This window comes from Hippichthys cyanospilos, chromosome 3, assembly GCF_059441005.1.
Source record: "Hippichthys cyanospilos isolate Australia breed blue-spotted pipefish chromosome 3, RoL_Hcya_1.0, whole genome shotgun sequence".
Taxonomy (NCBI): Eukaryota; Metazoa; Chordata; class Actinopteri; order Syngnathiformes; family Syngnathidae; genus Hippichthys; species Hippichthys cyanospilos.
The window spans coordinates 15562847-15579702 of record NC_142371.1 but is presented as its reverse complement, the minus strand read 5'-3'; the positions used below and the strand labels follow the sequence as shown (position 1 = coordinate 15579702).

General features: G+C 39.0%; 1 protein-coding gene across 4 annotated transcripts in view; it reads right to left on the bottom strand.

Moving 5' to 3' along the window:
- Positions 1 to 16856, bottom strand: part of LOC148425860 (CUB and sushi domain-containing protein 3-like) — a 627928-nt gene that overhangs the window by 190125 nt on the left and 420947 nt on the right. For 3 of the 4 annotated variants that reach the window (XM_088410975.1, XM_088410976.1, XM_088410977.1), the window contains exon 44: positions 117 to 262. In XM_088410975.1, the coding sequence (XP_088267101.1) occupies positions 117 to 262 (146 nt within the window). The remainder of the gene's footprint in view (positions 1 to 116; positions 263 to 16856) is intronic. The other variant, XM_088410974.1, reaches the window with a different exon arrangement.

Here is a 16856-nt window from a genome sequence, read left to right as displayed (position 1 = left end):
TAAAGTCGTAGGTAATGGATAGAACTAATCTATGTCCCTCATCTATTTTTTTAAATTAAATCGTTATTATCTATGAACTGAGAAGTCAAACATTGTAGTATGAAAGAGAAAAACACCATAATAATTCAGCAAAAAGAAACCACTGGTACTGAAGTCACTGTGGAACTTGATGAGGATCTGGTTGGCAGTGGTGGATATGCCTTCCTGTACTGAGCTTCCACTGAATAGACCAATCTGAGGTGAGGTCTGGTCAGGTCCATCCCTGTAAGCGAGGGGGAATGTGATGGGTGAATTGGACATTTTAAAGGGAAAGAGGCAAGTCACAGGAATAGGAATTTAAAATACACAATAAATCAAACCCTGTCCTGACATAACTTGTTTTAATGAATGAAAGCATTAAATTAAAAGTAAAATTGACATATTAAAGGAAGAGACCTCAAAACTGATGATTATTTACTTTTCACAGGAATAGGAATTTAAAATACACAATAAATCAAACCCTGTCGTGACATAACTTGTTTTAATGAATGAAAGCATTAAATTAAAAGTAAAATTGACATATTAAAGGAAGAGACCTCAAAACTGATGATTATTTACTTTTCTATTATTGGCCATGTTCTGCTGACATGATTTGCTTAGAGCATGTAGAAAATCACGCGGCTGCATAGCTGTGTTGGTAATCCACAAGGCTTCTGGTTCCACACTGGTGGTTTTGACATTTATTGGTCATTCATGGGAAATGAGCTTCTTGGATTGAACACACCTGATGAATCTCACATATTCTCCGCTAATCTCTTATTTTCATTCACTTTGATTACAATTTGAACATTTTGGCTGCTGGGAAATGAGAGTCATGACCTAAAAGAGGTTAGTTTTGTTGAAATCCCAAAATGGGCATATCTGTGCAAAATGCAAATGTTGTTAACAACCTGTAACACGAAACTATCAAAAAAAAATTATATATATATATATATATATATATATATATATATATATATATACATATATACAGTATATATATATATATATATATATATATATATATATATATATATATATATGTATATATATATATATATATACAGTATATACACACACACACACAAACCATATTTACCACACTATAAAGCGCACCGGATTATAAAGCGCACCATCAATGAATGGCCGAGTTTCTAAAAGACGCCATATATAAGGCGCACTGGATTATAACGCGCACATAGAGTTGAAACCATAGTACTGGCTGAGGTTGCATTATGCATCCAATAGACAGAGTTACGTTATGCAGCCACTAGATGGTGCTTTACTAAAGGGAATGTATTAAAAACAATCAGCAAAGTCATCAAACTTTATTAATAGAATATAAACTTTATTCATAAAATATAAGTTTTGCATTGTATGGATATTATACTAAGAAATATTTGTTATTAAAACAAATCTGATGAAACAGAAATTCAGGGAAAAAAAAAAAATATATATAAAATGATTCTTGTATGTCACGGAAACGCCGATATGCTATTGGTCTTATAAGGTCACAGTCACGGTCTCAGTCACGGAGATGCAGATATGCTATTGGCCGGCGTCACATCAATCACAGAAATGCCGATTGGCTGAACGCCTTCATCTAGCTTGATGGCACAGCTGGTCAGTGTGTTGTGAAGACTTTGCAAACTTTATCTGTTAGACATGGCTTCTAAAATTGCAAGTGGCGGTAAAAGAAGAAGTAAGAGGATGATGAGAATAGAAACGAAGCAGGAGATAATAAAAAAATACGAAGGAGGCGCAAGCATAGTTAACTTTGCTAGTGAGGGCAAGACTTTCCTTGTCAGGGGACGGACCTCGGTCAACAACAAAATGGAGACGCTTCTTTATTATGGATTAAAGAGAAGGAAATTGCTGATGATATGTTCTCGTTTGAGAAAAGTTCTCGTTTATGAAAATAAATAAATAAATTCTGCGGGTTCGTCTCTGAGAGACAGAGAGAGAGAGAGAGAGAGAGAGAGAGAGAGAGAGAGAGAGAGAGAGAGAGAGAGAGAGAGAGAGACTTTGCAACGAGGCTGACATGGTCACGCTCTCCTTCGAGCTCTCCCCACTGCAGTGGTAAAACTTAATCTCTGACTCCTGTGTTGTTATTTACACCTCTCCTTGGGTCATTTATCGGGTATCGAGCCCACGTCAAACCCAACAATTATGTTCCTCATTTTTAATATGTGTATAAAGTCGTGATGTTTTTACCTAAGGTTTTTGCACACGTTGCACGCATTCACTAATTAACATAAATTTGGATTGCCCGTCATACGAGCAATTCGAGTTACGAGCATAGCAGCTGAGCGGATTAAGTTCGTAACACGGGGGCCCACTGCATATATATATATATATATATATATATATATATATATATATATATATATATATATATATATATATATATATATATATTTTAAGTTTTGACAGCATAATAACACGTTTTAATGGTTTTTGCGGGTTTGCTTGACGTTTAAAAGCTTCGAAAAATAGCCTGTGTAGCCCAGCAATGCGTACATGTGCGTGCATGAGGGGTATTTATTCTGGAGTCTGACGTCACAGAAGGAGTACGTGTGAAAGTCATGACCACTGAATATATTAGACACACAAAAATTTGAATTTTAATATTGACATTGAAATTGTGAAATGCATCACTATGCTGCGAAGCTGAGTAATAAAGGGATTAAAATACAAAAAAAGATTTTGTATTGAAGAAATGGAAAAACTGCTTTGGAACAACTACGACTACTACTTTGGAACAACTTGCATGTTAAATATGTTCTGTTTATCATTTATGCAATTAATCAAGTTGAATTAAATTAATCAGAAAAATGTTGAAACAAACAAATTTAGCAGTTATTGGGAATGAAATTCAACTATGTTCTATGTGGGTGAAGTTTTTCAATATCTTAGAACTTGTGTTGAACTTGAAACAGCTGTGTATTGGCATTCACATTGCGTGACTACATGGGGTTATTGCTTGCTATATTTGTATTACCATGGTTACTGATAAATGACTTATTACTCCTACATTAACAATCGAAAAGGCTAGTTTGGCAAGGGAAAACCTAATGGGTGCAAGGGGGTTTAGAAAGATAGGTCTCCGACAGAGGAGGTTCATTCTTAAGAAAGTTGACGAGGCCGAGGGGGCGGGGGCTTTCTGGCTGTGTTTACAGGATGTCTGCACATAGTGGGAACGCCAGGAGGAGTTGACCTTTAAGAGTCGCCTTGGATGGGGAAATCACACCAAATCATTTAGCGTATCAAGTGTTTCGCCTGTAAATCCCAACCAAAGCCCCAGAGGGGAATGTATTCACAAAATGTAAACTACATAATTTTACTACTTTCTTCCAGACATGTCCTTCGCTGTACGTCCAGAATTCTGTTTTCTTACTTACGAGACTTTGGAGATAAAACTCAGCTCAAATTGCAATCAAGAGTGTCTTATTAATTATTTTTGTAGTATATATTTTATATCATATATTTACAAGTATTTTAATTCTTTAATGTTTTGGCTACTTTGGTACTAGTAATATTTTACATAAATTACTACTTTAAGGGATATTCAACCAACACGCAGAAAACATTTTCCAAATTCCAACAGTGTCTTGTCTTTAAAGGGACAATGTGTAAGATTTAGACAATTTTTCAATACAAAAGAATAAATTAAATGATTATAAATTTCAAAACTTGCAAATAAATGTGTTCATAACAACCAACAGTATGTTTTAAATATAATCGTGGGTCAAATTATCATTAAATGATATTACATGAGGGATGGCACTCCTCTAGGGGCTGCCATATCTATTGTAGCTACGGAAAATGCTAAATGCTGAACCTCCTGCTGTCCATAATAAAAAATGGTCTAAATCTTACACATTGTCCCTTTAAAGGTTTACAATACATCAATTCATCCATCTTCTACCGCTGTCTTCCGAGTTCGGGTCGCGGGGGCAGCAGCTTGAGCAAGGAAGCCCAGACTTCCCTCTCCCAGGCCACTTCATCCAGCTCTTCCGGAAGGATCCCCAGGCGCTCCCAGGCCAGCCGAGAGACATAGTCCCTCCAGCGTGTCCTGTGTCGTCCCTGGGGCCTCCTTCCAGTGGGACATGCCCGAAACACCTCACCGGGGAGGCGTCCGGGGGGCATCCTAACCAGATGCCCGAACCACCTAAGCTGGCTCCCCTCAACGCGGAGGAGCAGCAGCTCGACGCTGATCCCCTCCTGGATGACTGAGCTTCTCACCCTATCTCTAAGGGAGAGCCCGGACACCCAAATCATTTCGGCTGCTTGTATCCAGGATCTTGTTCATTTGGTCACGGCCCACAGCTTGTGATCATAGGTGAGGACAGGAACATAGATCGAGTGGTAAAAAGAGAGCTTCGCCTTTCGGCTCAGCTCTTCCCTCACCCTGACGCGGGTCACTGGGGCCCCCCTCTGGAGCCAGGCATGGAGGTGGGGCTCATTGGCGAGCGCCTGGTGCAAAGGGATGACGTGGGTTCCCCCTCACATGGGCTCACCACCTGTGGGAGGGGCCGTAGGGTCTGGTGCAAAGAGAGGCGAGGACATTGGCACACTGATCCCCAGCTACAGAAGCTAGCTCTTGGGACATGAAATATCACCTCTCTGGCGGGGAAGGAGCCTGAGCTGGTGTGTGAAGCTGAGAAGTTCCAACTAGATATAGTTGGACTCACCTCCACAGACAGCTTGGGCTCTAGTACCAGTCCTCTCGGGAGGGGTTGGACTCTCTTCCACTCTGGAGTTGCCCGCGGTGAGAGGCACAGAGCTGGTGTGGGAATTCTTGTTGCCTCCCAGCTCAGCGCCTGTACATTGGGGTTTACCCCAGTGGAAGAGAGGGTAGCCTCCCTCCGGGGGACTTCAATGCTCACGTGGGCAATGACAGTGAGACCTGGAGGGGCGTAATTGGGAGGAACGGCCCCCCTGATCTGCAAGCGAGCGGTGCGTTGTTATTAGACCTGTGCTCGTCACGGATTGACCATAACAAACACCATCGAATCACTGGCTGTACACTTGTTACTGGTACGTGGTTCAAATTTGTGTTCGTTTTTTAATGCTGTTAGAATTGTTATTGGAATACATATAATGTTCTATGAACTTGTAGTTCCACCAATGTCGAAATTTATATTTTCTTCTCAGGGTGTAAGTTTATTTCAAGCGTTTCATTGTGTCATCTTTTATTTCCTTAAATGCTCGAGGTCTAAGGGACAATAGTAAAGAAAAAGCAATATTCCTTTATGCAAAAAATCTTAATGGAGACTTCTGTTTTATACAAGAAACTTTCTGGTCAAAATGATGTGAAATTTTGGAGATCTAAATGGGGGAGGGATTTATGGGCATCTCATGGAACACATAAATCGGCTGAAGCTTTAATTTTAAGAAAATGGCTTGAAGAGGGAGAGCAAAACAAGTATTTTTTCAAACTAGAGAAAAGACAAAAGATTAATAGCATTATAAAACCTTTGTTCAGATGGAGTAGTCACAGAGGAGCCTGAAAAGATATAAAAAATGTGTGAGTTGTTTTATAAGAAATTATACCAATCTGAATGCTCAATAAATGATATGAAGTATTTTTTTTTTATTCTTTAGGTAGCACTGTAGATATTGGTAGAGATAATAAAGAACTTTGTGATGCCCCTATTACAGCGAAGGTGGTTGAAGATGCATTTAAAAAATTAAAAGATAACAACAATCCTGGGACAAATGGATTGACGGGAGAGATATTCAAAAGGTTTTCCAAAGAGATGGCTCCTTTCTTACATCAGGTTTATATAGAAAGTATTAAAAATGAAAAGCTCCCTTCATTCCTGACTCAAGTCGTAATCACATTGATTCCAAAACCACAGAAAGATACTTCGTTATAGGAAAACTGGAGGCCAATCACTTCTTAATAACGATTATAAAATTCTGGCAATTTGTTTAGCTAAAAAATTAAAGGTAACACTAAATAACATTATTGGGGAAACTCAGTATTTTTATGACTGGCAGACATATCACAAATAATATTAGATATGTACTTGATATTTTAGATTATTCGGATTTGATAGAAGACGAGAGTTTTATTTTTTCTTAGATTTTTACAAAGCTTTTGATTCTATTGAGCACAAATGTATCTTTGCAACATTGGATATATTTGGATTTGGTGACAAATTTAAGAAATCCATGAAAACATTATCCATAAAGATTCCATTTGGTACAACTAAAAGGTTTGATATCAGCAGAGGGATCCGTCATCTTTTTCTTCTTCCTTTGCAATTACTTTCTGTTTATTTAAAAAAAAGTCATATACGAGGCCTCACTACAGCAAACAGGTCATTATTAAATACTCGACTTGCCGATGATACAACACTTTTATTGAAAGACAGATCGCAGATAGATAAGGCAATAAGAGTAATTAATGTTTTCTCTAGAGCCTCTGGTCTTAAATTGAACGTAAAAAATGTGAGCTTCTTCCAGTTAAGAAATGCTCTGATCAAGAGTTTTTCAGGGATCACAATTAAGCGTAACGTAAAATATCTTGGTGTCATAATTGAAAAAGACCAAAGAGAAAGAGTAACTGACAATTTTAGTCCCATTATAAGTGCGGTAGGATTTTGGTTGCAAAGGTTGAAGGCCTTTCTCGATTAATATATACAGTCATGGCTCTTAACGTACCAAATGACTTATGTATCAAGATAGACAAAATTTTGTTTAATTTTATCTGGAAGAACAAGGTGCATTATATAAAGAAAAATGTCATGATAAATACCTTACCTTCTGGTGGCCTAAATGCTCTAGACATTTCTTCTTTTAAATGCAACTTTTAAAATACAATGGATCAAACTGTACATTGAAAACCCCAACTCAATAACTTCATCACCACATATATTTTCAAGCCAGTAGGAGGTTTAGAATTTTTGTTGAGATGCATCTATAATATTTCAAAATTACCAGTCAAATTGGAAAACTTCCATAGTCAACTTCTTTCGTATTGGTCAATGATATACAAACACAACTTCTCCTACCGCTGCGAGAGCCCTCTTTTTTTTCCCCGGATTATTATTATTATTATTATTAGGGCCCGAGCAGCTACCGCTGCGAGAGCCCTCTTGTTTTTCTCCGGATTATTATTAGGGCCCGAGCAGCTACCGCTGCGAGAGCCCTCTTGTTTTTCTCTGGATTATTAGGGCCCGAGCAGCTACCGCTGCGAGAGCCCTCTTGTTTTTCTCCGGATTATTATTATTAGGGCCCGAGCAGCTACCACTGCGAGAGCCCTCTTGTTTTTCTCCGGATTATTAGGGCCCGAGCAGTGACCACTGCGAGGTCCCTATTGTTCCTCCCCAGATTATTATTATTATTATTATTATTATTATTATTATTATTATTATTATTATTATTATTATTATTATTATTATAATAATAATAATAATAATAATAATTATTATTATTATTATTATTATTATTATTATTAGGGCCCGAGCAGTGACCACTGCGAGGTCCCTATTGTTCCTCCCCAGATTATTATTATTATTAGGGCCCGAGCAGCTACCGCTGCGAGAGCTCTCTTGTTTTTCTCCGGATTATTATTATTATTAGGGCCCGAGCAGCTACCGCTGCGAGAGCCCTCTTGTTTTTCTCCGGATTATTATTATTAGGGCCCGAGCAGCTACCGCTGCGAGAGCCCTCTTGTTTTTCTCCAGATTATTATTCTTATTATTATTATTATTAGGGCCCGAGCAGCTACCGCTGCGAGAGCCCTCTTGTTTTTCTCCAGATTATTATTCTTATTATTATTATTATTATTAGGGCCCGAGCAGCTACCGCTGCGAGAGCCCTCTTGTTTTTCTCCAGATTATTATTCTTCTTCTTCTTATTATTATTATTATTAGGGCCCGAGCAGCTACCGCTGCGAGAGCCCTCTTGTTTTTCTCCGGATTATTATTATTATTATTATTATTATTATTATTAGGGCCCGAGCAGCTACCGCTGCGAGAGCCCTCTTGTTTTTCTCCAGATTATTATTAGGGCCCGAGCAGCTACCGCTGCGAGAGCCCTCTTGTTTTTCTCCAGATTATTATTAGGGCCCGAGCAGCTACCGCTGCGAGAGCCCTCTTGTTTTTCTCCAGATTATTAGGGCCCGAGCAGCTACCGCTGCGAGAGCCCTCTTGTTTTTCTCCAGATTATTATTATTATTATTATTATTAGGGCCCGAGCAGCTACCGCTGCGAGAGCCCTCTTGTTTTTCTCCAGATTATTATTATTAGGGCCCGAGCAGCTACCGCTGCGAGAGCCCTCTTGTTTTTCTCCAGATTATTATTATTAGGGCCCGAGCAGCTACCGCTGCGAGAGCCCTCTTGTTTTTCTCCAGATTATTATTATTATTATTATTATTATTATTATTATTATTATTATTATTATTATTATTATTTACTGTGCAGCGCTTTTCCATTTTTGAGGGCCTAAACATGCACGAAAAGTCACCAAAATTTGCACATTTGTCGGGCCCGGTGAAAAATTGGATAATTTTGTGTTTCCCAAAACAATGCAAAAAAAATGGCTCTGCAGCGCCACCTAAGGTTGAAAAAGTGCACCTGGTCCCGGCCCGTTTGACCTAGAGCTACGAAAATTTTTCGGCATATGTAGGACCTAGAGACCTACAAAAAAGTCAGCGCGAGCCATGTGCTCAGATGTACAGAAAAAGAGTTATGATTTTTTGAATGTGCATTTTTGGCCCATTTTTGCACGTTTGCAGGTCCCAAACTGCTCTTTGTTTCTCCTAAACGCTTTACTCAATCGCCTTCAAATTTGCTGTGGTCAATATTCACACATAGGGGCACAAGTGGGCAAAATTTGGTGCAGATCCGCTGGCATATATGATAGGGGCGTGGCTTCAAATTATGTGTTCAATTTTTCCTTCGCCAAGAGGGACAAAAACCTTAATAACTTTGATGTACTAGCTTAAAAAAATCTAAAACTTCATAGACACATGGAAACTTATGTCTTTAACACTTTTAAAAAAAGTTTTTTTAAATACCTACTAGCGCCGCCTAGTGGTTGATTAAAATGTCATTTTTTACACTTTCATGTATTGTGCTCAGTCTGTTTGAGTAAAACAAATAAAAATTGGTCAGAATATCATTAAGACATGGAATATTAAGGTTTTAAATTTTACGACTTTTCGATAATGGGCGTAGTCTGCACGCCACCTCAAAGTCAGATGACTCGCCAAAACGAAAAAAGTGGCTGTAATTGGCCCCAAAATGGCCTTATGAGTGGAAAATAGCCTCTCACTCCCGGCCCGTTTGACCTAGAGCTCCAAAAATTTGTAGCCTTATGTAGGACCTCGAGCCCTACAAAAAAGTCAGTGCGAGCCATGTGCTCAGATGTACAGAAAGAGAGTTATGAATTTTTGAATGTGCACTTTTGGCCCGTTTTTGCTCATTTGCAGGTCCCGAACTGCTCCTTTTTTCTCCCAAACGCTTGACCTGATCGACTTCAAATTTGCTGTGATGTTTTATCTGACTGTGAGGCACAATTGTTCAAATTTTTGTGATGATCCGCCATCAAATATGTTGGGGGCGGGGCTTTATATTATGCCTTTGATGATTACTTTGCCACATGTGAAACAAACCTTTATAACTCAGCTTTACAAGCTTGGAAAAATCTGAAAATTCACAGACACATGGAGACTCAAGCCCTTAACAAAAGTGTTTAAAAAAATCTTCAATTGCTTATAAGGCCATCTAGTGGCAAACAAAAATGTCAGTCTGATGTCTCGCCAAAACGAACAAAGTTGCTGTGTTTGGTCCCAGATGGGCTTATCTTTTCTAAACTTCATATATTTGATGGGTTTCCAATGCGGAATACACCTATCAACGTATTTTTTGTTATAGTGCGAGCGCCACCTAGTGGCAGCCAAAAATATAGCATTTTTTAAACGTTTTTATGTGTTTAGCTGAGCCCTTTGAAGTAATATCGCTGAAATTACGTCTGAAAAGCTTCTAGACAGCCCTGCTGGCCTCCACCAATTTTTACGAAGTTTCGATAATGGGCGTGGCCTCTACGACCATTTTCATTCCGAAGCTTTATCTGTCCAGTAAAAGTTGCTGTAATTTGACCCAGATGATCTGATCTCCTCACAATTTCACACATTGGATGAAAATATTCTCCTGAACATATCGACAAAAATATATTCCAGTTTAAAGCTAGCGCCACCTAGTGGCTGCAAAAAATGTCATTAGTCGAAAGATTACAGTCAATCCCGTTTGGTTTGACCTACAGCTATGAAACTTTGTAGGCAAATGAAGGACTGCAAGACCTACAAAAAAGTCAATAGAAGTGATGTGCTAGGATGTACAGAAAAATTGTTAAGAATTTTTTTAATGTGCAGTTTTGTCCCATTCTTAGACATTAGCTGGCCTCAAACTAGTGCCTTTTTCTCTTAAACGATTCACCCCATTACCTTCAACTTTGGCATGAATCATTATCCAACTGAGGGGCACACATAGTCCAAATATCGTGAAGATCTCTTGACATAAAAGATGGGGGCGGAGCTTCAAATTAGGTTTAATACTTCCTTTGCCAAGAGTGACAAAAATATTATTAACTCAGCTATGACAGCTTCAAACCATCTGAAACTTTCCTGGGCCTTTAAAAGTAATGCAATAATACAGCTATGTGATAAACTTTCAAACCATTTACAGCGCCACCCAGTGGCGGAAAAAAATCTCATTTTTTTATACTTTTATGTACTGTGAAATGCCTGTTTGACTAAATGAACTCAAAAATGGTCAGAAAAGCTATGACACATTGGAACATTAAGGTTCTCAACTTTTATGACTTTTCATTAAAGGGTGTCGCCTCTATGCCAACTCAAAATCCGCTGTCTCGCGAAAACGGTAAAAGTTGCTGTAATTGGACCTAGACGATCTTATATTTTTAAAACTTCGTATATGGGATGGGAGTCCAATGTGAAACACACCTACAAGCCTATTTTTTATCATAGTACGAGCGCCACCTAGTGGCAGCAAAAAATATAGCAAATCCTTAATGTTTCTATGTACTCTGCTGAGCCCCTTGAAGTGACATCCCTTAAATGTTTTTTGAAAAGCCAGTGGCCATGCCTTATGCCCTCCACAAATCAGTACGATGTTTCGACAGTGAATGTGGCCTATATCGCATTGAAAGTCACAAAATTGGAACAATAAAAGCTGCAGTAACTCCACCCACATTGTCCCACCTTGTCAAAATTTTACATATTTGGTAAGAGTCCTGCACTGAAGTCATCTACAACTACTTTTTTCATCATTCATAGTCCTTGTTCATACCCCGACCTGTTCATACCCCAACGTGCACAGGTCTGCGAGGGCCCTTTATAGCTGCTTGCAGCTCTAGTTAGGGCCCGAGCAGCTACCGCTGCGAGAGCCCTCTTGTTTTTCTCCAGATTATTATTAGGGCCCGAGCAGCTACCGCTGCGAGAGCCCTCTTGTTTTTCTCCGGATTATTATTATTATTATTTACTGTGCAGCGCTTTTCCATTTTTGAGGGCCTAAACATGCACGAAAAGTCACCAAAATTTGCACATTTGTCGGGCCCGGTGAAAAATTGGATATTTTTGTGTTTCCCAAAACAATGCAAAAAAAATGGCTCTGCAGCGCCACCTAAGGTCGAAAAAGTGCACCTGGTCCCGCTGCGAGAGCCCTCTTGTTTTTCTCCGGATTATTATTATTATTATTTACTGTGCAGCGCTTCTCCATTTTTGAGGGCCTAAACATGCACGAAAAGTCACCAAAATTTGCACATTTGTCGGGCCCGGTGAAAAATTGGATATTTTTGTGTTTCCCAAAACAATGCAAAAAAAATGGCTCTGCAGCGCCACCTAAGGTTGAAAAAGTGCACCTGGTCCCGGCCCGTTTGACCTAGAGCTACGAAAATTTTTAGGCATATGTAGGACCTAGAGACCTACAAAAAAGTCAGCATGAGCCATGTGCTCAGATGTACAGAAAAAGAGTTATGAATTTTTGAATGTGCATTTTTGGCCCATTTTTGCACGTTTGCAGGTCCCAAACTGCTCCTTGTTTCTCCTAAACGCTTTACTCAATCGCCTTCAAATTTGCTGTGGTCAATATTCACACATAGGGGAACAAGTGGGCAAAATTTGGTGCAGATCCGCTGACATATATGATAGGGGCGTGGCTTCAAATTATGTGTTCAAATTTTCCTTCGCCAAGAGGGACAAAAACCTTAATAACTTTGATGTACTAGCTTAAAAAAATCTAAAACTTCATAGACACATGGAAACTTATGTCTTTAACACCTTTAAAATTAGTTTTTTTAAATACCTACTAGCGCCGCCTAGTGGTTGATTAAAATGTCATTTTTTACACTTTCATGTATTGTGCTCAGTCTGTTTGAGTAAAACAAATGAAAATTGGTCAGAATATCAATAAGACATGGAATATTAAGGTTTTAAAATTTTACGACTTTTCGATAATGGGCAGAGTCTGCACGCTACCTCAAAGTCAGATGACTCGCCAAAACGAAAAAAGTGGCTGTAATTGGCCCCAAAATGGCCTTATGAGTGGAAAATAGCCTCTCACTCCCGGCCCGTTTGACCTAGAGCTCCAAAATTTTGTAGCCTTATGTAGGACCTCGAGCCCTACAAAAAAGTCAACGCAAGCCATGTGCTCAGATGTACAGAAAGAGAGTTATGAATTTTTGAATGTGCACTTTTGGCCCGTTTTTGCTCATTTGCAGGTCCTGAACTGCTCCTTTTTTCTCCCAAACGCTTCACCCGATCGACTTCAAATTTGCTGTGATGTTTTATCTGACTGTGAGGCACAATTGTTCAAATTTTCGTGATGATTCGCCATCAAATATGTCGGGGGCGGGGCTTCATATTATGCCTTTGATGATTACTTTGCCACATGTGAAACAAATCTTTATAACTCAGCTTTACAAGCTTAGAAAAATCTGAAACTTCACAGACACATGGAGACTCAAGCCCTTAACACAAGTGTTTAAAAAAATCTTCAATTGCTTATAAGGCCATCTAGTGGCAAACAAAAATGTCAGTCTGATGTCTCGCCAAAACGAACAAAGTTGCTGTGTTTGGTCCCAGATGGGCTTATCTTTTCTAAACTTCATATATTTGATGGGTTTCTAATGCGGAATACACCTATCAACGTAATTTTTGTTATAGTGCGAGCGCCACCTAGTGGCAGCCAAAAATATAGCATTTTTTAAACGTTTTTATGTGTTTAGCTGAGCCCTTTGAAGTAATATCGCTGAAATTAAGTCTGAAAAGCCTCTAGACAGCCTTGCTGACCTCCACCAAATTTTACGAAGTTTCGATAATGGGTGTGGCCTCTACGGCCATTTTCATTCCGAAGCTTTATCTGTCCAGTAAAAGTTGCTGTAATTTTACCCAGATGATCTGATCTTCTCACAATTTCACACATTGGATGAAAATATTCTCCTGAACATATCGACAAAAATATATTCAAGTTTAAAGCTAGCGCCACCTAGTGGCTGCAAAAAATGTCATTAGTCGAAAGATTACAGTCAATCCTGTTTGGTTTGACCTACAGCTATGAAACTTTGTAGGCAAATGAAGGACTGTAAGACCTACAAAAAAGTCAATAGAAAAGATCTGTTAGGATGTACAGAAAAATTGTTATGAATTTTTTCAATGTGCAGTTTTGTCCCATTCTTAGACGTTAGCTGGTCTCAAACTAGTGTCTTTTTCTCTTAAACGATTCACCCCATTACCTTCAACTTTGGCATGAATCATTATCCAACTGAGGGGCACACATAGGCCAAATATCGTGAAGATCTCTTGATATAAAAGATGGGGGCGGAGCTTCAAATTATGTTCAATAATTCCTTCGCCAAGAGTGACAAAAAACTTAATAACTCAGCTATGCCAGCTTCAAACCATCTGAAACTTTCCTGGGACTTTAAAAGTCATGGAATAATGCAGGTATGTGATAAACTTTCAAATCATATACAGCGCCACCCAGTGGCGGACAAAAATCTAATTTTTTATACTTTTATGTACTGTGAAATGCCTGTTTGACTAAATGAACTCAAAAATGGTCAGAAAAGCTAGGACACATTGGAACATTAAGGTTCTCAACTTTTATGACTTTTCATTAAAGGGCGTGGCCTCTATGCCAACTCAAAATCCAATGTCTCGCGAAAACGGTAAAAGTTGCTGTAATTGGACCTAGATGATCTTATATTTTTAAAACTTCATATATGGGATGGGAGTCCAATGTGAAACACACCTACAAGCCTATTTTTTAATCATAGTACGAGCGCCACCTAGTGGCAGCAAAAAATATAGCAAATCCTTAATGTTTTTATGTACTCTGCTGAGCCCCTTGAAGTGACATCCCTTAAATGTTTTTTGAAAAGCCAGTGGCCATGCCTTATGCCCTCCACAAATCAGTACGATGTTTCGACAGTGAATGTGGCCTATATCGCATTGAAAGTCACAAAATTGGAACAATAAAAGCTGCAGTAACTCCACCCACATTGTCCCACCTTGTCTAAATTTTACATATTTGGTAAGAGTCCTGCACTGAAGTCATCTACAACTACTTTTTCATCCTTCATAGTCCTTGTTCATACCCCGACCTGTTAATACCCCAACGTGCACAGGTCTGCGAGGGCCCTTTATAGCTGCTTGCAGCTCTAGTTATTATTATTAGGGCCCGAGCAGCTACCGCTGCGAGAGCCCTCTTGTTTTTCTCCAGATTATTATTATTATTATTATTATTATTATTATTATTATTTACTGTGCAGCGCTTTTCCATTTTTGAGGGCCTAAACATGCACGAAAAGTCACCAAAATTTGCACATTTGTCGGGCCCGGTGAAAAATTTGATATTTTTGTGTTTCCCATAACAATGCAAAAAAAATGGCTCTGCAGCGCCACCTAAGGTTGAAAAAGTGCACCTGGTCCCGGCCCGTTTGACCTAGAGCTACGAAAATTTTTAGGCATATGTAGGACCTAGAGACCTACAAAAAAGTCAGCGCGAGCCATGTGCTCAGATGTACAGAAAAAGAGTTATGAATTTTTGAATGTGCATTTTTGGCCCATTTTTGCACGTTTGTAGGTCCCAAACTGCTCCTTGTTTCTCCTAAACGCTTTACTCAATCACCTTCAAATTTGCTGTGGTCCATATTCACACATAGGGGCACAAGTGGGCAAAATTTGGTGCAGATCCGCTGGCATATATGATAGGGGCGTGGCTTCAAATTATGTGTTGTATTTTTCCTTCGCCAAGAGGGACATAAACCTTAATAACTTTGATGTACTAGCTTAAAAAAATCTAAAACTTCATAGACACATGGAAACTTATGTCTTTAACACCTTTGAAAAAAGTTTTTTCAAATACCTACTAGCGCCGCCTAGTGGTTGATTAAAATGTCATTTTTTACACTTTCATGTATTGTGCTCAGTCTGTTTGAGTAAAACAAATGAAAATTGGTCAGAATATCATTAAGACATGGAATATTAAGGCTTTAAAATTTTACGACTTTTCGATAATGGGCGTAGTCTGCACGCCACCTCAAAGTCAGATGACTCGCCAAAACGAAAAAAGTGGCTGTAATTGGCCCCAAAATGGCCTTATGAGTGGAAAATAGCCTCTCACTCCCGGCCCGTTTGACCTAGAGCTCCAAAAATTTGTAGACTTATGTAGGACCTCGAGCCCTACAAAAAAGTCAGCGCGAGCCATATGCTCAGATGTACAGAAAGAGAGTTATGAATTTTTGAATGTGCACCTTTGGCCCGTTTTTGCTCATTTGCAGGTCCCGAACTGCTCCTTTTTTCTCCCAAACCCTTGACCTGATCGACTTCAAATTTGCTGTGATGTTTTATCTGACTGTGAGGCACAATTGTTCACATTTTTGTGATGATCCGCCATCAAATATGTTGGGGGCGGGGCTTTATATTATGCCTTTGATGATTACTTTGCCACATGTGAAACAAACCTTTATAACTCAGCTTTACAAGCTTGGAAAAATCTGAAAATTCACAGACACATGAAGACTCAAGCCCTTAACACAAGTGTTTAAAAAAATCTTCAATTGCTTATAAAGCCATCTAGTGGCAAACAAAAATGTCAGTCTGATGTCTCGCCAAAACGAACAAAGTTGCTGTGTTTGGTCCCAGATGGGCTTATCTTTTCTAAACTTCATATATTTGATGGGTTTCCAATGCGGAATACACCTATTAACGTATTTTTTGTTATAGTGCGAGCGCCACCTAGTGGCAGCCAAAAATATAGCATTTTTTAAACATTTTTATGTGTTTAGCTGAGCCCTTTGAAGTAATATCGCTGAAATTAAGTCTGAAAAGCCTCTAGACAGCCCTGCTGACCTCCACCAAATTTTACGAAGTTTCCATAATGGGTGTGGCCTCTACGGCCATTTTCATTCCGAAGCTTTATCTGTCCAGTAAAAGTTGCTGTAATTTTACCCAGATGATCTGATCTTCTCACAATTTCACACATTGGATGAAAATATTCTCCTGAACATATCGACAAAAATATATTCCAGTTTAAAGCTAGCGCCACCTAGTGGCTGCAAAAAATGTCATTAGTCGAACGATTACAGTCAATCCTGTTTGGTTTGACCTACAGCTATGAAACTTTGTAGGCAAATGAAGGACTGCATGCCCTACAAAAAAGTCAATACAAGTGATGTGCTAGGATGTACAGAAAAATTGTTATGAATTTTTTTAATGTGCAGTTTTGTCCCATTCTTAGACATTAGCTGGTCTCAAACTAGTGCCTTTTTCTCTTAAATGATTCACCCCATTACCTTCAACT